The 23052-nt window shown below is 46.2% G+C and overlaps 1 protein-coding gene across 1 annotated transcript in view; it reads left to right on the top strand.

Annotated features, from left to right (window-relative positions):
* Nucleotides 1–23052, top strand: part of FHOD3 (formin homology 2 domain containing 3) — a 403414-nt gene that overhangs the window by 344099 nt on the left and 36263 nt on the right. Inside the window, 6 exon segments of the mRNA XM_077753850.1 lie at nucleotides 755–1261; nucleotides 1264–1565; nucleotides 11166–11324; nucleotides 20334–20516; nucleotides 21922–22041; nucleotides 22744–22905. Of these exon segments, the coding sequence (XP_077609976.1) occupies nucleotides 755–1261; nucleotides 1264–1565; nucleotides 11166–11324; nucleotides 20334–20516; nucleotides 21922–22041; nucleotides 22744–22905 (1433 nt within the window).

Genomic DNA, 23052 nt, shown 5'->3' with positions numbered 1-23052 from the left:
GGGATGGTTTATTGCTAGTCACAGGGGGGGAGGCCATGGCTGGGATTCAGGTGTGGATGGGGGGTGGGGCTGGATGAGACCCTGGAACAGCTCTTCTGACTTCTTCTGTTAAGCTGTTGAACCAGGAAACAAGGCCATGCTTTTGTGATGGTGGGGAAGTTGGAGGAGAGGGGGGAGGTGCAAAAAGTATGCAGGAGAGGTCATGGATGAGGCTGCCAGGCAGCAGTAAAGGTTTCCCAAAAACTGGTGACCATGGACTTAAAGTGCCACCAGCGACAGCGGTTGTGCCTTTCTCCATGAACATTGAGCTACGCTGGTGTACATGTGGAGTAGAGGGGAGACGAACATGAGTCCACAGCCTTTCCAACACCTGTCCTGTGGTGGGCAAGGGAGCATCTTCCTTGCCTCTCTGTGTCTAGTTAGGACAGAAGTTCTTTAGTTACCTGCGGCTGGGCGGTCCTGACCAACTGTCGTGGGTGGGCAGGAAAAGTGGGGGAAATACTCCTCTGAGCCAAGGTGGGAGCCGAGAGTAATGTCCTACCTACCAGAGTTGGGTCCTGGAGCAGGTCATTGTGACTTTGATGCAGCATCTGTTCCTGGTCAAGGCATCTTGTCAGCCAGGACCACCTTCCTCTTCAGTTACTTCATTCCAGGGTTTTCTCTATGTGTAAGGCCTCCACATTACCTAGCTGGTTTCTCAAAGTGTTAAGGCACCTGCCATTTGCTCATTTACTTTTCTCCTGTATGCTTTCAGGTTTGTGGTCCGCAGGTGTTCAGGATGCCGGTGTAAATGAACAGTGTGGCGACATCCTCACCAACAAACGGTTCATGCTGGACATGCTGTATGCCCATAACAGAAAGCCCACGGATGACGAGGAGAAGGGGGAGGGCGAGACCGGGAGGACTGAGCCAGGTGCGGAGGCGGTAGCCAGCCTGGCTAGCAGGATATCCACCCTGCAGGCCAACTCCCTGGCCCAGGATGAGAGCGTCAGGAGGGTGGACGTTGGCTGTCTGGACAATCGGGGCAGCGTGAAAGCCTTCGCTGAGAAATTCAACAGCGGGGACCTGGGGAGAGGGTCCGTCTCTGCTGATGCCGAGCCTAATGACAGAGTCCCAGAGAAAGCATCTGCACAGCAGAAGACAGAATCTGACTACATTTGGGACCAGCTCATGGCCAATCCGAGGGAGCTGAGAATCCAAGACATGGATTTCACCGACCTGGGGGAGGAGGATGACATCGACGTCCTGGATGTGGACCTGGGACCCANTTGGACAGCGTGCCTCCCCCTCCTGTCCCCGGTAATTTATTGGCTCCTCCTCCTCCAGTGTTCAACGCTCCTCAGGGCTTAGGGTGGCCCCAGGTACCCCGGGGTCAGCCGGCATTCACGAAGAAAAAGAAGACCATCCGTCTATTCTGGAATGAAGTGCGGCCATTCGAGTGGCCATGTAAGAACAACCGCCGCTGCAGAGAATTCCTGTGGTCGAAACTGGAACCTATTAAGGTGGACACTTCCAGGCTGGAGCACCTGTTTGAGTCTAAGTCTAAGGAACTGTCCGTCTCAAAGGTACCGCTAGCATCCGAAATGCTTCTTGATTTGCAGAGTTCCTTTCCGTTGTTGAGTAGCACTGAGAGAGATGTTGTATATAAAATTCCCTTTGTGCTGCTTTTGCTATATGGTAAAACAAAAAGGGGGGGCAGTTGGTATAAACAAAACACCTCTAAGAGATTAGTCTTTGTGCCATATGCTAGATGTAAGGTAAGTGAGTCTGGGACCCTTCATGGCTAACATGGACAGCAGCTTACTGACACCGTTAGGAGAAGTAGCTTTCAAAGAACCAAATAACCCAGAGGAAAAGACAAAAACATTAACCAGGAAATATCAGCAGAGGCCACCAGTAGATGCTGATGTTAACTAGGGAAAGTGTCTTGCTAATTTATATAAAGCACGTGGACTTTATCCAGGAGATGTGTCTATTTACTCTTACCTTGATTGATTATAGTTGATGGCAGTGGTAGTTTGAACCTCAGATGTAACCACAAGGTAATTTGGAGTAAACTTGCAAGAACTTACCATAAATTAGTTTTAGCTCCATGTGTTCTATTTATCATCATTTTGGATGAGTACTAAGCTGCCTGAGCCAGATTCCCCAACCTGCCAGTCAAGTACCAATTCAGAATCAAAAAGTATGTGCAGCATTCTCAGGACAAGAGGGACGTTCAGACAAGGAGCCAAGTGACAGAGTTAGTGCCTATGGGGTGGGGCTAGGGGGACTTAGAAGTAGGGGTGCTGCTTTTCCCAAATTGACCTTTTCCCTGGTGCCAATTTTTTAAAAAATTTTTAATGTTTATTTTTGAAGGAGAGAGGGACAGAACGTGAGTGGGGAAGGAGGCAGAGAGAGGGAGACACAGAATCAAAAGTAAGCTCCAGGCTATGAGCTGTCATCACAGAGCCCGATGTGGGGCTCGAACCCATGAGCCATGGGATCATGACCTGAGCCAAAGTCAGACGCCCAACTGACTGAGCCACCCAGGTGCCCCCCCTGGTGTCAATTTCTACCCAGCGTCTGCAAGGTTGTGAATCTAAACTGTTCAGGAACCACCCCAGTTCAGAATGAAAGCTTCCTCCTATTTATAAATCCAAACTGCTAGGATCCAACAGAGCAAATCATGTCTAGTCAGTCCTCTCCTTCAGCTGAAAGTAGACTCGTTTCTGTCCCCTCTAGAAAATGACACCTAGGAAGGTGAGATTGGGCATCTGCTCTCAGCATCTCTGTGTCCTGACTTTGCCAGGACTGGTGACATGTTGTGCTGAGCCACCCATGTGTCTCCTTGAGATCTTGCAATGGAGCATGGCATATGGGAGAGGGTATTCCTGGCTGGTTAAAACAGCAGTCTGTGGTGGCCCGAAATCATCCAGGGCCCGTCCTCGCTCACACCACCCTCCAACCTACGGATCTAGTTGGCTGGTCTCCTTGAACCACCTCCCTTCATGGGCTCATCTGGCTGGTGTGCCCTCTGGGCTTCCACTGGTTGCTCAATACCCTTCGGTTGCTGGCCCTTGACTCGAGTTGGAGTAAGAAAAGGGAGTAACAGTTTGGCAGTGAGGTTCCTTCTGACTTCATCTTTAGAAAGGAAATAGCAAGATTAAAAGCTTCCTTGAGAAGACCCAAAATGGGCAATTCACCTGCCTCCCTCCTTCTCTTGACCCTACTCTGGTTGGTGACAAGAGTCTGGTCACTGCCATCTCATTAACCTGAAGTTCCATTCTTGTTTGAAGTAGGTGGTGACCTCTTAAAATACTTCATTGCCTGGCTAAAAAACAAATTTTTGCTTGGTTTTAATAAAGTGAGACCATAAGAGAAAATAATACATTGAAAATTTTACCTAACAGATTCCAGAATGTTCTACAGTGGGACCTAGGAACCCATACCTTTGTTCTTGGTGGCAGGGTGGAAGGAGATAGGAAATGTGAGCAGGAACTAATTTACAAATGTTACAAAAGGTAAAAATGCACATTAAGATTAAAATACATCATACTGGAGAATTGAATCCCTTATGTGTGTGGTATCAATGCAGATATAACCAATTTGACTTCTGTTTCTAATCTTTGACTGTGATTTTCATAAAACACAGCTGTAAACAGCCATTTCTGAATTCTGGCTTGTGAATTAATTCATTATTCATTAAACACAATAGCAAAGAAATGAAAATGAAATAGACTTCACAAGCCCACACAGAGCAAAGGGAATCGGTTTTGGTTTTTGTCAGAAAACTTATACCAGACGGGATTTCCAGAGCATGCCTCTGACCATCCAGGTCACCCCCAAAACAAAGATTCATGTTCCAGATCCAAGGCTGGGTGACCACTTAATGGAAATAAGAACAGGAAAATATGCTTTCATATTTCCATTCCAAATAATTTTTGGAACTGGGTCTGTTTTTCTCAGCAGGAAATATATTTAGCTTTTTAGTAAGATGAGTTTAATTATGTTTTGTGGAGGAAGACGGAGATCCTCTGCTAAGTTTCATCATGTTGTGTTTCTACCGCTGGTCTAAGATGTGGTGAAGCACACAGAAGATCATATGAGTGACCCCAGAGAATGATGTCAAGGCAGAAAGCCCCGGGAAGTATAGGGATGTACCCTCACGGACTTCACATCATCCTGAGGAGCTCCAGGAAGTAGCCTTCATCCTGTATGCCTAATCAAGGGCGGCAAAGTCCCTTCTCCCAAAAGGCAGTTTTTATAACCTGAGTTATAGACAGACCAAGACAGGTGTGGAGTGGAAGAGAAAACCAGAAGAAAGGGAATTGGTCTCCCCTTTGAGGGCTCAGTGCTGCTTTCCTCCCCTGGACTCACTAGGCTTATCATGGGAATTCCAAAATGGGTTCAGAGAAATTTTTTCAACTTGCTTTGCTCTGACATTTCAAAACATATCAGAAACTATTCGCAGTGACTTTCTAAGAAAATTCAGAGAATGATGAATTATTTGGTCTGGGGTGAGCCCCAGTCTGGGTTATTTTTTAAAAGCTCCCCAGGGACTCGACCAAAGTTGTGCACCATTGATTTAAAGTGAAAAATGAGGCACCAGGGAGGGAGGCATTGATCCTTACACCACCACACTCCATGTCGACTCCCCCATACCTCAAACCATTTTATTCTCCCGAGAAGGGAATCGAGTTTTCCTACCTTATACTCAAGTTCAGGACGTACCAAAATGTTATTTTCTGTAACATCACCCTCAGAAAACCTGAATTCTATCATACAGAAACTCAAACCCAATTTTGGGACATCAGTGGGGTGACCATACATCTAGGGTCTCCAGGTTGTCCCAGCTGTATGCCTGTTGTCCCGGCATCTATTAAGAGCACTCCCTTTCTCTCTCAGAGGTCTTCTGGTTAAGGTACTAGACACACTCCATTACCATCAGAAATGCAGCTGTCTTGCAGCGGGCCTCAGTCTGGAAGGCTGCTGAAGGAGAACTGGGAAATTAATGCTTTTTTCCCCTAAGCTTCATGATAAGGCAAGCCTATTCTAGCACATTCCTCAGAAACTCTATTCCTAGCTACAGGTTTGTCAGCCTTTATGCAGACATAGTTGGATGATGTCGTTGTGGCCTTAACGCTTGCCCATGTGTTTCAGTCTCCCTTGTTACAAGGACTTAGGAATATTCCATAGTTGTCACATCTTTATGACATCTGTATTGTGGCCTCATTGTCATTGTCACTTTCTCAACAGGCAGTTTTGAAAATAACCAGTGGTGTCACTCTTTTGGCAGCGAGTGGGGAGTGAGGAAGAATGATTTATCATTGCAAAGCCAGCGCCTTGCTGAGCCAGACCCAGGGACTGTGACCGCGATGCTGAGAAGCATTTTGAGAGGAGGTGCCTTTCATGGGAGTGCTTTCCAGCTTAGGGGTGCTCATTTAATAATAAATCGCGTCCTTAGCTTGGTTTCTGCGTTCAGTCACAGCACCCTCTGGGGTGGCAAGTTCTATATACTGAATATCCACTGTTTAAAGGTGGCATCCTTTATTTCTAGTAAAATCAGTCTTTGAAAATTCGAAGGGGTGACCCTTCAGGGCCACATCAGCACCCTGGCAAACAAGCCCTGTCTACCTGCCCAGACAGCATGCCTCCACAGGTGCTTCTCATTTCATACTGTCACCTCGTGAGGAAGTCTCTGCCTTCACTATGGCCCTTCTCTGGACCTTGGACCTCCTCACATGGTGTGCCATGGGCGGAAGCCCCAGGACTATGTGGAGACGTGGAGCCAGGTTTTTTGTTTTATCTGCAAGCACCACACTCATGATGTGGTTGTGTGATGTTAGCTGTGGCAGGATGTGTGGCCCTGTCTTCAGCAGTCAGCTGCACCCAACCCCGGAGCCTCCCAAGCTGCTTTGCCCCTGAGTCTGGAAAGACTGTTTCTCTCTAACTGACGGCTTAGCTCCTGGTGCTTGGGATGAGCCTGGCATTTGTTGGGTGTGTCGGGCCTGTTTTAACATCAATAAAAACTCCCTGCATTGTCTGTTGCTGTGGGGACTTGATCCTACATCATTCATAAAAATGACAGGACTAGTCCTTGTTGTCTCTTAGAATGGGCAGGGGGACCCTGTTAGTGTTTTTCTATTTTAAGAAATGTTCTCTGATCCCTCCCTTTTGCTTCCTGTTTTTAAATTGCATTCCTCTTTAAAGAACAACTTTCTACTCCGCATTTCTGTCTCAAAAGCCTTTAAACTTTCAAAAAGTCTAAATCAGTCTCTCTAGATGCGTGAGAGGCCATTTAGCATCTGTGGTCCCTGTGCCCTGCTCCAGACCAAGGAGATCAGAATCTCTGAGGATGATGCCCAGGCATCACTGAGGTTTAGCAGTACCACTGAAGATTCTCTAGTGCACTCACTGTGGTGCCTCGATCTAAATAAACTACATTTTCTGGTTTTCCTTCAGAAGGTGTCAGGAGATTGATCAGGCCTGCTTCCTTCTCCGATACATAACACTGAGTTTCTCCCAGCTAGTGGTAATGAGTGACTTCGTGTTGACCCATTCTGCCATCAGTCATCGAGGCAGCCATGTCTCCTGGAAAAGGAGAATCTCCTGTTCTTTCTCCAGAATGCCCCTTTGCCCCTTTCAATTAGCCTAGAGACCAGTCTGTTCACCTCAGAAGGGAATTTGGCATGTGGAGATCACCATGATATTCTCTTTGTTAAAAACAGAAACTGAGACGTTCTCTACATTCTTTTCTGCAAGATCTTTAGTACCATTCAAGGCATGCTCATTTGCCGGGATTCCATGCGCCTGGAGGTCTGTGCGGACTCTAATAAACACCCATGAGCTATTTTCAGTCATTCCGAAAGCCCCATGCAAGTTGTCCTGTCCGTATTCCCGGCAAGCAGCTTTATGGGCCACATTGAATATTGAGTCTCTATACTTTCCTCTGGAATTATCACTCTCCAGGGTGCGAACCCTGATCTGATGTGACCTTCTTATTTATGTAGGTGTCTTTGATCAGTAAATGTGGTAGATACATTAGTCATGAAAAATACATCATGGTAGACCATATATTTTTAAAATGTCAGTTGAATAGAAATGATAAAAAGGAGTCATTGGTGGTGAAATAGCTAAGAGCTAATTTTTAGAAGGCAGTATGTTTCAAGCATTGTCATAAGTACCTTACATGTATTAATTCCAGTAATGCTCTTCTGATAGCTCTAGCAAATACCTCTGTAGTATCTACCATGGGCCAGGCATTGTTCTTGCTGCTTTAGATCCATTGTCTCATTTCATGCTCACAGCAAACCTTGCAAGATATGTGCCAGAGAGGAAACTGAAGTGCAGAGAGGTCCGGTGACTTGCCAAAGTCACACAGCCATGAATGGTCACATCCCAGCTGAAGTTACCTTTCAGGGCTTCTGAGTCTGTCCATGTGATCCTTGGAAATCCATTTTGTTTCTGTTACTTTTTGATAAAAGATCAATCAGCCAAAGTTCTGTCCATCTCAGTGAGTCTCAAGAACTATCAGAGAAGAAAGGATTGCTAGAAGGACGCTCCCTTGGGCCCAAGCTCGGGCATAGCATGTTAGATTAGGACTTGGCTGAAAGTGAAATAGGAACAGTGGGCTCTGGTGTGAGATAGTTGCCCCAGCAAAAGAGTGGTAGTGAGGCAGTGTCGGGAAAACCACTGTGGAGCTGTCTCTGTACATGCCACTTTTCCAAGTATGTCCAGACGTGTTCAGGGGAAAAGGAACTTGTTTCTTTAAGGGGTTGAGGTACCCTGGGAAGAAGCCAAGCTCTGCTTTGCTTCCAGAAAACCTGGTTAAGCTGAACTCTTGAGCAGAACCAGGCTGTAATGCCCAGCATACAGAATAGCACCACCTTTGAAGTCCCAGTATCAGGGATCCTCTAGTGTGCCAACAATTGCCTTTCCAGAAATACTGTCTCTGGGGAAATGCTTCAGTCTTGGATGCCATGTAGGGCTTTTGTCTGTTTTTGTTTCTGATTCAGCCAAGAAGATTGTAAGGAGAGGGGAGGCGGTATAAAGTCCCAAACTGGTTAGAGAAGAGGTTACCCTCTATGGAAAGAGATGCTGTAAAGGTGAGCAGAGACCTTGCAAAAGGGTCAGGAAGGAGGTCACTAAGGCAATTCAACTCCTTTCTCCCAGGCTGTGCAAGAAGACTGAAGGTCTAGCTTCCACTAAGACAGAAGTGAGCCCCTTCAGGAAGCAGCTTTCAATAGGCAGCATCCAAGACTCTGAGAGTTACAGGATTTTTGAGAAGCGTAGAGGAGATAGTCAATTTAAGTGATTATTACTAACTACTAAGGCTTAGGGGGAAGGCTGTGACCATTCCCTGCAGCCCCAGATTCACCTAGTGATCAGCTTCCTAGGATGGTGTCTACTCTCTAGAACCAATCTTCTTTAAGACCTAGAGGCCTACAAACTGTTACTGTGTCACACGATCATTTGAAGGACATGGTGAAGGTCAGACTTGCTGATCTGGGACTTTGATCACAGAAAGACCATTAAAATGGATCAAATTTGACGACTGCTAATCCTGCAGCACAGACATGTGCTCCTGGGCACAGAGAACTTTGGCTCACCCTTGCAGGTACTGCTCTAGGTTATTGTGGAAGGGAAAGAGAGAGTCAGACATCCCCTTATGACCCCTTCCTTCATCTTGGATAGAACGGACCCTAGGGCACATGCGTGCTCAGCAGCCTCCTGTGGAGTCCATTTTAGTGATGAGGAACAGCATTTAATACACCTTTTGGACAATGTCCAGAGATTGAACAATTACATTTCAGATATTACCTTAATTCTTATTCTTTCCCTTACCAAGTGGGTCAAAGTGCTCTGAAAACACGTGGAGTCATCTTTGGGGACAGCTCTCCCTGTCATTTCAGTATGCTCGGCGGCTTGCTTCTCCCTGACTTGTAGGGGAGTGTGTGGATGTGCTCACTGGCATAAATTGAATTCTGTTGGGAATGGAGACAAGGACATGTCCTGCTCAGAGCCATCACATAGGTGTGTGCAGGTTGTGTGCTGTGCAGGCTGCCGTGGGGCTGTGTCTTCTCAGGGAAGGAGTCTTTTTCTCATTTGCACAAAGGCTAGGTTGGGCTGAGTCTGCTCAGAGTCCTTTTTCCAGGCTCTTGGAGTAAAGAGGGGCTAAATAGAAGAAGGCCTAATGGCTAATGATTCCCAGGGAATCCCTGCCTTCCAGGAAATATCTCCTGTACTGGAGCCTGCCTATGGGTAGTTGGCTCTGCAATGCCAGGTCCCAGCTCCTTCTGCCACCTGTGCTGCCCTCCTTATGCTCACAGGGTGTCTGCTGTAGCATCTTCAGGCCTCGTGTCCTGGCATCCCTCTTTGTTGACTGTACTCAGCATTTTGCCAAACCTTTTCTCATTCCTTCTTAGTTTTCCACACACAAAATAGTGTGTTAGATTTGAAAGCTGAATTTCAGGGGCTCCAAATAAGCTTACTTGATTAAATAATAGCAGATAAGCTTGCCCTGCAGAGTGGAATGCTTCTACGCCACATGTCCCTGGGCATTCAGACCTGATCACACCCACAAGAATTGTTCTTCTGGGCCACCAGGCTCCAAAACAGCTGGGGATGCTTTCAGTTATTGTCTTCGTGAGGAAATTTTAATTTATTCCCAAATGCATAGTTAAGGACTTAAAATAGAATTTTAGCAATTGAGTTTGGAAGGGCTTAGTAGGGCTTAAGGAACCACAGTCCATTTCCCCTTGCCAGCTTGCAGCCTTCAGTGTTAAAGCAGGCCAGCTTCTTCAGAAAGCTCAGCTGCTCGAAGGCCCAGCCAGTAGGGAGGGCCTTGGTGCAGGAGACTGAGGGCAGCATCAGCCACTCGGCGGGGGCCTGCGTGTAGCAGAATTGGAGCAGCTGGTTCCTGAGGTCCCCTGCATATGGCCCCCAGACCTCCTGCTCCATCCCTGGAAGTTCCCAGCAAGCTAGGCAAAGCCACTTCTTGTCTCCTTATCTTCACTCCCCAGCTCCAGGCTCTCCCCTAGACATTCCTTAGGGCCCAGGCCAAGTGTCAGCTCCTTGAGACCCTGACCTCCTCCACCACCAGCTAAATTAATTACCATGCCACTGAGCCCTTTCCCACAGGGAGCACACCCACCACCGTGCTGAATGTGTCTTTTCCTTCAAGGACATCCCTTGTGGCTTGTTCATCATTATCGTCCTGGGCTTCGGCTTGTTACACAGGTGAAAATAGTCATCCTTCCAGCTCTGTTTGTCTCCAGGGAAATCTGAGCACACACAGGGTGCTGGCTGAGCTGCCACATCTCCACTTTCTTCCATCGCCACCCGCCCTTCCCGAGAGCTGAGGGCTGGAGGCTTTGTCATCTCGACTCTGGACACAGGTTGGCTTATCGCCTCTCATACTTGGTAAACTCTGGTCATGTGCCAGCCCAGAGCCTGCCCCCAAGGAGCACCCAGGCCAGCAGGGAAGCCACATGCACAAGGGCTCTGTGAGGAGACCTGGACACTTGTTCCCTGTCCCCGTCTTTGGCCTCTGGGCCAATTCATCCCCCATTTTTCTTCAGCAGGTTCTCTTTTGCTTTCCTTCCACATAAGGCCCCTTCTCAGCTGCCAGATGTCTAAGTGTGGCAGGTGCTCTGCTAGAAGGAGCACAGGATGTTTAAATGGTGAGAGACTTCCCTGAGACAGTGTGGCCAGGGATGCAGGGGGCTGCCCCGCCAGCGACGCTGGATTCTCCTTGCCACTCCCGTCTTCTCCGCATGTACCACGTGGGCTAAGGCCAACCAAGGCGCATTCCGACACCTTGCAGCCTGCAGGAAGGGAACTTTGAGAGGTTTTAGCTCTGTTTCCACGGCCTCTGTGGAAAAAAACAGGTTGTTTTTTTTTCTTGCCAAATATCACATTTTTCCCAATTGAAGGAAAATCAATTTTATTTTGTAATGTGTCTGACTCGCGAAGTTCCATTGCTGACCCATGCTTGGCGGCTTCTCAGAACTAATCCCTGATCTCTTTCTTCTGTGCTGAGCAGTAGCCAGTCCTTCCCTGAGCTGAATCGGGGCCATTTGTTTTCATCTCTAAATAAGTAGTGAGTTTGCTTTTGATAATGAAACACAGAAAGGACCAAAGATGATGCATTAATCTTGGATTCTCCTTATTTTATCACCAAGAAAACTGCTGCAGATGGAAAAAGGCAGGAGGTCATCGTCCTGGACCCCAAGAGGAGCAATGCTATTAATATCGGTCTGACAGTGCTGCCCCCTCCGAGGACGATTAAGATAGCCATTTTGAATTTCGATGAATACGCCTTAAACAAAGAAGGAATTGAGGTAAGAGAAGCTCTATCAAGCATTATTTGTGCTCTGTTAACATGTCCCATATGTAAAGCATTACTGTGTCCAATATGACTTTCTCCACAGGGTGCCTTGCCATTTTTCTGTTTCAGCCAAACTCTGAATAATGTTAATAATTTGCACATTTTTTTAACTTCTGGGTTGTGGGGGGAAACCCCACTTGGCCTATGAAGTTCAGTGATCCTCATTGTCTGGTTCATTTGCTGCCTGCTTTCTGACCATGCTCGCCTACCTCGGCCCAGAAGAAGACTAGGATAACCCCAGGAGGCTAGGAGGGTCTTCTTTCATGTCCTTGCCAACCAAACAAGCTTAACGAGCAAGTACTTTCACAAGTAGGGATTTCAGTGTGTGCTCACATCCATGTGAATGGCTCTTTTTCTGCCTTGGTGCTCACTGATATGTGTAGAGATAGGTTTTGTGTCATATGCTGGGGAACCCATACCACCTCCCCTGTAGCAGTTGTTGATCCGGATGGCAGCAGTGGAGAGGTGGGTCGCTGGCTGTGACTACACGGTCTGCTGGGCTCAGTGCTCTTCAGCCAGGCCCCGTTCTGCCTCCACCGTGGGCTACTGCCACTTTGCAGCAAGTTAAAGCTCATATTCTAATAATGGAGAACAAGTGAGGGGAGTGAGGGACCCAGCATGCAGATTCCGCCAGATGGGCGGCAGAGCCTGGGGCCCGCTGGGTCACCGCGGGGGTGTGAGGATGTTGCACTGTGGGGTTGGGTGACCCCTGCTCCATCCTCCTGTTGACAGGAGCCCCAGATCCCACTAAAGCCTTCCGTAGTTGGGGCTCATTGGTGCACAGCCTCATCTGAGGGCTGGAGAGTGGATGGGACCAGTGAAGACCGGCTTAAGAGGGCGAGTGAGCCCCAGACAGTGAGGAAAGGCCCTGGGCCATGGTGCCAGGCTCACCCATGGCCCCGAGTGTGGGAAGGGGCAGTGGAGCCCTTGGGGCCAAGTGGGTCTGAGCCCAGTGGGCCAGGGATGCCTATGTGCTTTGGAAAGAGGAGCTCCCTCATGCCCCCAAGAAAAACTGTGCTCCTAGAGGCTTATACTGGGTTAGTAGGATCCCTTCAAAATCCATGTCCACCCACAAACTCAGAATGTGACCTTATATGGAAATAGGGTCTTGGCAGATAAAATTGAGATAAAGTCATATTCAATTAGGGTGGGCCCTCCTCCAGTGACTAATGTCCTTATCAGAGGAGGGAAGCTTGGACAGGGACACACAGAGGGGAATGCCATTCCGTGAAGACAGAGCACACACAAGGACACATGCAGAACAGACTGCTGTGTGATGACTGAGGTAGACATGGGAGTGATGTGTTTACAAGTCGAGGGACACCAAGGGCCACCTGCAACTACCAGAAACTGGGAAGAGGTGAGGAAGAATCCCTCCCTTAGGCCTTCAGAGAGAACATTGCTCTGCTGACACCTTGGTATCAGATTTGTAGTCTCTTAAACCAAGAGAATTCTGTTGTTCTGAACCACCCAGTTTGTAGTATTTTGTATGGCAACTCTAGGAAACCAGTACAAGACCTAAGCAGCTGTCCACTGAGAAACAGACACATGCTCTCTTCCTGGAGCCAGGTACAAAGCGGGGCATGCATTTGCCTTCTGGCTGGAAACAGACTCCGGAGCCCTGGAGTCAGGCCAGGCAGCAGAGCAGGTGAATGTGTCTAGGCGGGCAGCCAGGGAGTGAGGACATGTGGCTGACTGAGGCAGGGGTATAAAGGAGAGAGAGCAGGTGACAGCAAGCAAACACAGAGAAGGAAATGGAGGCAGCTACTGGACAGTGAGAAGGAAGCAGGCCAGGCCTCAGTGTGAGGCAGCCCTCTCTCTGTGGCCCCCGGAGAAGTGAGGGAGGAGAAGGGCATTGGCTGGCCACCAGGCAGATGGGGGCTGCCAACCTGGATGAACCAAGCACAGCGTGTCTTTCATCTAGAACAAACTACGTGGAGGGCCCTAGCACACATTCCAGCCGTCCTATTTACTTAACAGTGTCTTTCGGAGATTGCAAAAGTTTCAGATTCATACAAAGAGAGGCTTCAGATGCAGCCAGAGCCAGCCTGATTGAAGGAAAAAATGACAGCTTCCCCTTTTAAAAATATTTCCCCTTCTTGTCATGAGAACTTGAAAGTCCATCAGGAGAGATTGATTCCTTTGGGTTTTGCCTTTGTTCTTTCCTGAAATGTAGCTCTCCTCAGGTAGGGAAAGTTTCAGGTACAAGTTACTTATTATTGTAGATTTTAGAATAACTCAAATCACTTTTATTTCTAACTGTTTTCCAGATGAGTACCTGCTTTTTTTTTTTTTTAAATGTTTGTTTATTTTTGAGAGAGAGGGAACGAGGGGGGGTCCTGAGAGAGACAAAGGATCTAAAGTGGGCTCTGCACTGTCAGCATGGAGCCCGACATAGGGCTTGAACTCACCAACCGCAAGATCATGACCCAGGCCAAAGTCAGACGCTTAACTGATGAGCCACTCAGGTGCCCTGTTGAGTATCTTTTTGATCCAGGAAGGAACAATACCAGCAACAGTAGTGTTGATGATGGCCAGGGGAACAACACCACAGCACTAAACTTGACTTCCGTAGCTTTCTTCCTGTGGGCCAGGCACAAGCCGGGTGCTCTCCGTAGATTCTCAGGCAGTACAGCTATTATGTTCCCCATCATAACCGTGAGAGAGTCCCAGAGTCAGTCTGTCTCCGGGCTCTTCATTCATACTGTTGAAGTCTGAGTCTGAAGTGCAGACCCTGTGCCTTGGGGATGGAGGGCATTCTGTGCCGGGACTCACATGACAGAAAGAACAAAAAGGAATCTGAAAGGTGATGAGGGGCCCTGTGGAGCAGCACAGCCCACCTCACAGTGCTGCCTGTGGTGTGGCCCCAGAGAGGTAGCTGATGTGTGGAAGGGTTTATGGTGGGAGGGAACAGCCATAGAAATAAGTCCCTGCTGATGCTGCCTGGGAGTTCATTGTGTTACATGAGCTCATTACATGCATCCTGAGTCACGATCACACATGAACTTGCACATTTTTCACCACCAGTTTTTATCTAAACAGTGTTTCTCAACCGTGTTACTACTGACATTCCAGATGGGATGGTTCTTTATTGTGGGGGTGTCCCCTCCATTGTAGGATGTTAGCGGCAGCTCTCGCCTCCACCTACAACGTGCCAGTGATACCACCCCAGCAGTGACCACCAAAAATGTCTCCACACTTTTTCAGACATCCGTTGGAGGCAAAATGCGCCCTAATTGAGAATGCCTCATCTGAAGGCTGCCTGTGTGAAGCCAGGGACTCTGTGTTTTTCGGTTCTTGTCAGCCATGCTGAGAAGATTCCAGTGGAAACCAGACACAGTCATCTGTCACCTGCCCTCTCTGGTCACTGATCTCCAGGACCTGAGAGGCATAGATAGTCTAGATCCATGTCCTGGGCCATTACCCAGAGCTTATTTTCTGGGCTTGTTGTTTAAGAGCTAAGTCAGGACTGAGAAGAGATGGATATTGTGTGCTTAGAGATCTTTACTAATAAGATTTCCAGCTTGCGCCCCAAGGGCCTTTTGCCAAACAGACTGTCTGCTTCTTGGACACAGACACAGTAGCCTGGCACCACGTCTTAATAGGGCCATTTGAAACCTCTGTGTACCAAACGTGATTAGGATGTATTAAATTACATCCTGTGGCTTCGCTTAGCAACCCGCTGATAGGTATCCGGCTTTGCCATGAAAACCTGAGGGGGTGGGTAAGTAACTTCATTAAGGAAGTAATTTTTCATAAGAGTATTAAACTTTAGAACACATTTTGGGAGCCATCTCTAAGTAGTATTAATGATATGTTTCCAAGTAAAATGTCATCAGGTTATTACAAATGGAAGTATGAAGGGTTTTCCTTTTTTTCTTGTGCTTTTCTAATGTTTATACAGTCTGTATGACTAAATGGTCCCAAGTGATACTTAATTTGGCTCATTTTGGCTTCCAGGCCTGCCAGCACCCTAGACGTAGAAAGTCCCTGGGGTGCTTGGGTGGCTCAGTCGGTTGAGCATATGACTCTTGATTCCTCCTCAGGTGATCATCTTGGAGTTCATGAGATCAAACCCCACATTGGGCTCTGCACTGAGCCTGTCTGGGATTCTCTCTCTTTGCCCCTCCCCCACTCATGCTCTCTTTCTGTCTCTCAAAAATAAACAAACATTAAAGAGAAGAAAGAAAGAAAGAAAGAGTCCCTTTGGCTGCATATACAACATGATAGCACCTTTTCAGACAGTCTCTGCTGTTCGGCCCCTGTCCCAGTACGTGCTGGACACAGATTAGCCGGAGCCCAGGAGCCACGGTCGATCAGCAGTGCCAGGGAACCAGGATATCCCTTTAGCAGGGCACCTGAGCCACCCTGGTGGTTCTGAGTTGCAAGGCCCTGAACTCTGGAGACCGTGCTGGAAAAGCGGGAGCAGCCCGTTGGTGGTCCTGCAGCTCAGCCTTGGTGGATCCAACCTAGCCTCAGGCACACCACTTCCTCTGCAGAGCTGATGCAATATTTTCTGCCCCACGTGCCTCACTGAGTACTCAAAAGAATGGAAGAAAATACAATCAAGACACCTTGAGAAGTAAAGGGGGGAAAAAAATCCCCGCATAAGAATAAGTATGTGAATAGAAAGCCATGGTCTCAGGAGATGATGCAAGTTGTGCACAAGCCAGCCCCAGCTCGAAGTGTCCCACCTTTCTGCTGTTGTCACCAAAGGCCTTGTGCTAAACTCTCATCCAGAGCTCTGGCCAGGGTTCTGTTCAAAACTCGCAGGGCAAAATAATGCCCTGTTAGCCTTTTTAAAATATATTTATTTTCATTTAAAAACATTTTTTTAACATTTGTTTATTTTTGAGAGAGAGAGAAACAGAGTGCAAGTGGGAGAGGGACAGAGAGAGAGGGAGACACAGAATCTGGGCAGGCTCCAGGCTCTGAGCTCGAACCCACAGACCACGAGATCATGACCTGAGTCAAAGTCAGACACTTAACCGACTGAGCCACCCAGGCGCTCCTTCTTTTTATAGTCTTATTTGCAGGTGAATGAGATGGCCAAACCCCAAAGCATTTAGGTTCATAAAAAATGAGACTCCTCCATGTTTCTCTGAAATTTGGTTTTCGGATAACAAAGCAAGTATACTTTAAGCAGTGCTGGCAGAACACCGTCTGGGAGAAAGCAAAAACAGAAAACAAACCCTGGGATTATTACATAGTAGTTTTGTTTGATGTCTTTTCCCTCCTGAAACCAAATGGTGACCATAAAATCATCAATAAATTCACCCACATGGAAGAAGAGCAAATTAAAACTACCTGTTTGAGCTCATCCCCTTATCATCTGCTCATGGCAGAAAGCTGTCAGCTCATAGAAGGTGGCTTTGGCCTGCTCTTTCTTCCACTGTCTTATGGCTATTTTTATTGCCAGGGACGTGTAAAAAATAAAGTGAAATAAACCGGCAGCTGGCAACGTCATAAATCTTCAGCGGTGAACTAATGGTTCAAATTAGTCAGAGACGTACAAAACAAAAGTAAGAGTGTTTGATTACTTTCCCAAAGGAAAGAAGCAACCAAAATCATTGCCGGAAAATGCCTTCTGAAGAAGGAGGAAAAGTGTTGACAATTTTTTGTTCTGGAATTCTTGTGCATGCTTTAAGCAATTGAAGCAGTAAGAAAATGAGAACACACATTTTAGTTTTTGTTTTGAAGGCTAGTTAAATTCAGATCCTGAATGTGTTTAAAGCAATGACATCTGCTTGCATTGTTTGGGTTATTGTTTTAATACCATCTGTGGGGACAGGTGGGGGCAAGAGCATGAGCCTCCGGGGGAGCAAAGAGCGAAGGTCCTGATGCTCACGTTCCACCCACACAGTCTCAGTGTCAGGGCCACGATGAAGGGAATATTGGAAGAGGAGGTATCTAGGCTCCCCTTCTGCAACCTCGCTGTGCCCAAAGCACAGAACACACAGCTTCAGCGTAGTTTGGCATCACTGGCTTCTAAGAAACTCCAGAGATGACCATCCTGAGAACGCTCTCGTCAGACCCAGTATGCCAGCCACCCCACCCGTATATGTCATGTGCATGTCTGCATGTTTGTGGATTATGCTGTCTTGTCCAATTTTTAAATTTTTTTTTTTTTACATTATACTAGAGGAAGACTGACCAGTTATTTGTGAGTTTTAAAATCTATAAATTCATGCAGTGACCATGGCAGTCAGGGTTTAAGACAGTCCTCTGTCCCAGAAAAGGGCATAAGCTAGCTCTCTCTTGTCACGCCCTTCACCCACCTGTAGTCCCTGAAAACCACTGCTCTCTTTCCACGACTCTGCCTTTGTCTTTTTGAGAAAGACAAAAAATTCTTCTTGGAACCACACAGTGTAACCTTGTAAGACTGGCTTCTTTCACTCAGCATGATCGACGCTTTTGAGATTCATCCAAGTTGTGGTATGTATCTACAGCTGGTCCCTTTTTATTGCTGAGCACTGTTGCACTGTGGGGAGGTACCACCGTTTGTCTATGCATCTGTTGAAGGATTATGTAGCCTGGTCTGGTTTTTGACAAGTATGAATAAGGCTGCTACAGATAGTCATGTACAAGTTTTTATGTGAACTTAAGTTTTAATTTTTCTAGGGTAAATACCTCCAAGTGGTATTGCTGGGTAATATGATAAATCATAACCTTTTGAGGAACTCTAGTTTATCTTTCTCTTCAGTGTCTTTCACAGAGAAAAAAAAGTTTCAATTTGGATAAAGTTCAATTTCTCAACCTATTATATTTTGGTGTTGTGTCTAAGAGTTTGTTGCCTAACATGGATCACAAAACTTTTCTTCTATGTTTCCTCTTTTTTAACAAAAATTTTTTTAAATGTTTATTTTTGAGAAAAAGAGAGACAGTGCAAGTGGGTAGGGACAGAGAGAGAGGGAGACACAGAATCTGAAGCAGGCTGTAGGCTCTGAGCTGTCAGCACAGAGCCCAACACAGGTCTGAAACTCATGAACCGTGAGATCGTGACCTGAGCTGAAGTCGGACACTTAACCGACGGAGCCACACAGGTGCCCCTTTTCTGTTTTCTCTTAGAAGTTTTGTAGTGTTACCTTTGACTTTTTTATATCTGTGAATGCTTTTGAGTTAATTTATGTGTAACATCTTTTGCATATGGATTCCAGTTCCAGCACCATTTGTTGAAAATACTATCTTTTCTCTATTGAGCTGCCTTTGTACCTTGGTCAAAATCACTGGGCTGTATTTGTGTTCTCTCTTCCTGGACTCCTTGTATTGTCCATATGACCCATGTGTTTGTTCTGTTGCCTAAGCCACACTGTCTTATTCCTATAGCTGTATGGGAGACCTTATCGGTTTTCAAAATTGTTTGGGTTGTTTTGGCTCATCTGTTTTGCCATGTAACTTTTAGAACCGGCTTGTCTATATCCACAAAAAACACGAGTATTTTTATTGGTATTGAGTAAGAGTTATAGATCACTTTTGGGAAAGTTAACATCTTGACTATATTAAGTCTTTCCGTCCATGAACATGGTATTCCCCCTTTATATTAGATTGTCTTTGATTGCTTTCATCAGCATTTGTACTTTCCAGAATACAGATCCTGTACATGATTTGTTAGATTTATATCTAAATATTTCATTATAGATGGTATTTTTAAAAACATTTCAGTTTGTAATTGTTTACTGTCAATAGAGAAATAAAATGGAATTGTTATGTATTAACCTTAAATCATACAATATTATTAAACTCACAGTTTCATAAATTTTTGTAGGTTCCTTACAGTTTTCTATATAGGCAATTATACTTTCTGTGATAGGAGTAGCTTTGCTTTTTCCTTTCTTATCTTTTTTATATTTTAAAAAGCCTATTTTGTTCCCCATCTTAGAGCGAAAATATTCAGTCTGTTACCATTAAGTATGATGTGAGCTGTAGGGTTACTTATCAGATGGAGGAGATTCCTTCTCAGCTGGGCTGCTGAGAGGTTTTTGTTGGGATGGATATTGAATTTTAATAAAACTATTTATGCATCAATTGATGTTATTATGTGAATTTTCTTGGTCAGACCATAGATCTGGTTAGATCAGTTTCATTGATTGGGGGGTTTTTTGGTATTGAACCAAACTTGTGGTTATTATTTTTAATATATGTCTTAATTTATTGTCATTAATATATTTAAAAATAGTTTTGTTAAGGATTTAAAGTGTTTTTTTTTTTTAATTTTTTAATGTTTTATTTATTTCTAGGAGAGAGAGAGAAAGAGAGAGAGAGTCAGCGTGAGCAGGAGAGGATCAGAGAGAGAGGGAATCACAGACTCTGAAACAGGCTCCAGGCTCTGAGCTGGCAGTCAGCACAGAGCCCGACGTGGGGCTCGAACCCACAAACCGCGAGATCATGACCTAAGCGAAAGTCAGATGCTTAATCGACTAAGCCACCCAGGCGCCCCAAGGATTTAAAGTGTTTTAATTTCTACATAAAATGTGAAATATAGTTTACATATTAGTATGCCCCATGTACAAAAGCCAGTCTGAGTTCTCATACTGCCTTGATAAATTTTGCTGTATTTCCTGGAGAGCAGGGAGCTGTTCTCTAACCTTCTATCTTATTCGTTCACCTTTCTCTCACCCCCCATCCCACTTTCTTGCCAAGAACGTCTTTCATGTACAAGACCCAGAAAAGTTAGGGCAAGTTGTTTAAATTCCTTATGGAATAAGAGGTTAAAGGAGAGAGAGAGAGAGAGAGAGAGAGAGAGAGATCATTTTAGAATAAATGAATGTGAATTTAGACACTCCGAACTCTTCTTCTCTACGGTATTTGGTTTGTAATGATGTGCTACTTGTAAATGATATGCACATTGATGACAGAACCTCTTTACTACCTGATTGGAAAATTACAATATGATTTTGCAAATGTCAAAGGGCTGGGATAGGGTTCATCACTAAGACTATACACTATCATTCCATCTTTCCAGAAAATTCTAACCATGATTCCCACCGAAGAAGAGAAGCAGAAAATCCAGGAAGCACAGTTGGCCAACCCCGATGTGCCATTGGGCAGCGCTGAGCAGTTCCTCCTCACTCTCTCCTCCATCAGTGAGCTCTCGGCTCGGCTTCACCTCTGGGCATTCAAAATGGATTATGAAACGACAGAAAAGGTATATATTAGGAAGGGAGGCAGCCAGTCCTCATCCCCAGTGTTGAGAAAGTCCATTTTTTATTTGTGAAGGCAGTGAACTATTGTTCTTGAGTGAGGGTGTGAAAGGCAAGTTGATCATGATGAGGTTGTGCCTACACTAAGCGACGGGCAGCTGGCCAGTGAGGCATCATTCTCCAATGTCTGCCTGTCACAAGCCTCAGACATTTGTCTGAGGGCATCAGATGACTGGTTAAAAAAAATTAAAAATGTTCCACCCCATATGTTCAGTGTAGAAAATTTAGAAAACATAGAAATGCACATATAGAAAGTGACCTATAATCCTTCCACCTGATGATAATCACCTCAGCTGTCATTGACGGTGGCTATTAGCCCAGCATTGGTCACTTTGAGAGAGTATCTCTGTAGGAGGTTGACAGTGAAACACTGCAAAAGGTTGGGAGGAGAATAGAGAGAAAGAGACCTTAACAGTGAAGTCATGGGGAGGCTCATCTGAGCAGAAGTAGGAGGAGCAGGTGTCTTCTGGACCTGGGAAATCCACAGGCTGAGCAGAAGGAGCCAGTGGAGAGGAAAGAGCTGGAAGGTGAGCTGGAATGAGCTTAATGAGAGGAAGTGCCCAGAGGAGAGAGATTGAAAGCATGGGAGGAGAGGCTGTGTGGTCTCCATCCTCTGGCAAAGGAGGCAGCAAAGTCTTATGCTGAGGGCCAAATATGGACGGTGAGTATAGGGGCTTCACAAGGGAACCATGGTGTTTAAATTCATTCAGGAATCAAGCAGGGATGAAGAGACACAGGACTGCTGGGATGACTCAGGCTCAACACCAGAGTGGAAGTCTGAGAGAGTGGGAGTTCGGAAGGCAGTGGCAGTAATGAGGATGGTGGCCTTCTAGAAAGTAACCCAGGCTAAGTAGTGGCCAGCCATAGAGTTCTAAATGGGAGGTTAAGAGACCTGAGGGGTCTGGAGACAGTGAGGGACAGGTTCTGGTGTCATCTGCCTAGAAGGAGAAAGGTGAGAGGAAGTCTGTGGTCCGGATGCTGAAGGAACATGCAAAGGAAGAGAGTCCTAGAAGTTAGCCATAGTCAGAAAAGAGAATGAGAGGGGAGTTTGGTGTAAGGGTCCTGCCTGAGCTTGGCAGATGGGCATGAACAGTGGAAGATGGAGCAATTGCCACCCCAGCACAAGTAGCCATGGGCACCCATTTGGTCTCCACCGGGGAGACTTTGGGGACTAGACCTCCCTGCTGCCTTTTGGCACTTCCGTACTTAAGACCATGTGCCCACCACACGGGATTGCCTTATACCCAGGAGTCCGCCACTGTGGTTGCTTTGTACTAAGGTTTAAAACACAAAAACAGAGCCAAAATGCACATTCTTTATCATCACCTTCCAACTTTTTTTAATTGAAAGGAAGTGGCAGAACCACTTTTGGATCTGAAGGAAGGAATAGACCAACTGGAGAACAATAAAACCTTGGGCTTTATCCTGTCTACTCTTTTAGCCATTGGGAACTTTCTAAATGGAACTAATGTAAGTCTTTTATATTCCTTATTCTCCTACTTCCCTTGTCACAAAGTTCCTGCCCTTCGTTTGCTGAGAGAGGTTGTACTTCTGTCCTCCAAAGCACCGATGAACGGCTTAACTTTTGTATTGCTGGAAAATCTAGAAGGAATTTTGTCCTTAACTTATCAGGGCCTATTTATTTGAGCCTGCATCTGGCTATACAAATAAGAAAACTTAGAAGGATTAGTACACTGTTTCTTACGAAGCTTAGCTATTCACAAAACTGACATTGGAGAGAGTTTCTTCCACTCCCCTCCCCCAGTACCCCCCTGAACTTATTGCTCACATATTTGTACTTATACACATTATAAACCAACTTAAAGAAAATGGTCTGTCTTTGGTCAGGAAGTAGAACAGTAGAGGGCACAGAGAGAAAGAAGTTGAGATACCCAGATGGCAGAGACCCAGCCTCACCGCACCCTGATTTAGGGGTAGAGGCCTGGGATGGCTCATGTCTGGAAAGGGCTGGAGCCTCATTTCATGCTCAGTGTGGCTGGTCCACGTGTGATCAGCTAAGGATGATGGAGCATGTGGCCTGAGAAGCCCCAGTTACAGAGGAACTAAATATTAGACTACTCCAACAGGACATTGATTCTAATCATTTGTGCCCTTCTAAGAGCCTGTGTAAAACTTGCACTCCTTGTCTTTTATTTAATCTTCTCCACACAGGCCAAAGCGTTTGAGTTAAGCTACCTCGAGAAGGTTCCAGAAGTTAAGGACACCGTGCACAAGCAGTCGCTTCTCCACCACGTGTGCACCATGGTGGTGGAAAACTTCCCAGACAGCTCAGATCTATACTCGGAGATCGGGGCCGTCACCAGGTCAGCCAAGGTATGTCTGTGGGCACAGAGGAGTGGGCCGTGTCGCTCCCTCAGATGCCGATCTCTGTCAGTCATCTCTGAGGAGCACAGGCTCTGTGATGTAAAAACATCCAAGTGCTGCTTGCAACCCTGGCCCTAAAGTTTGTGGATATGACAG

Source organism: Crocuta crocuta, unplaced genomic scaffold, assembly GCF_008692635.1.
Source record: "Crocuta crocuta isolate KB4526 unplaced genomic scaffold, BGI_CrCroc_1.0 scaffold231, whole genome shotgun sequence".
Classification (NCBI taxonomy): Eukaryota; Metazoa; Chordata; class Mammalia; order Carnivora; family Hyaenidae; genus Crocuta; species Crocuta crocuta.
Note: the sequence above shows the minus strand (reverse complement) of the source record. Positions and strands in the feature narration are given on the sequence as shown.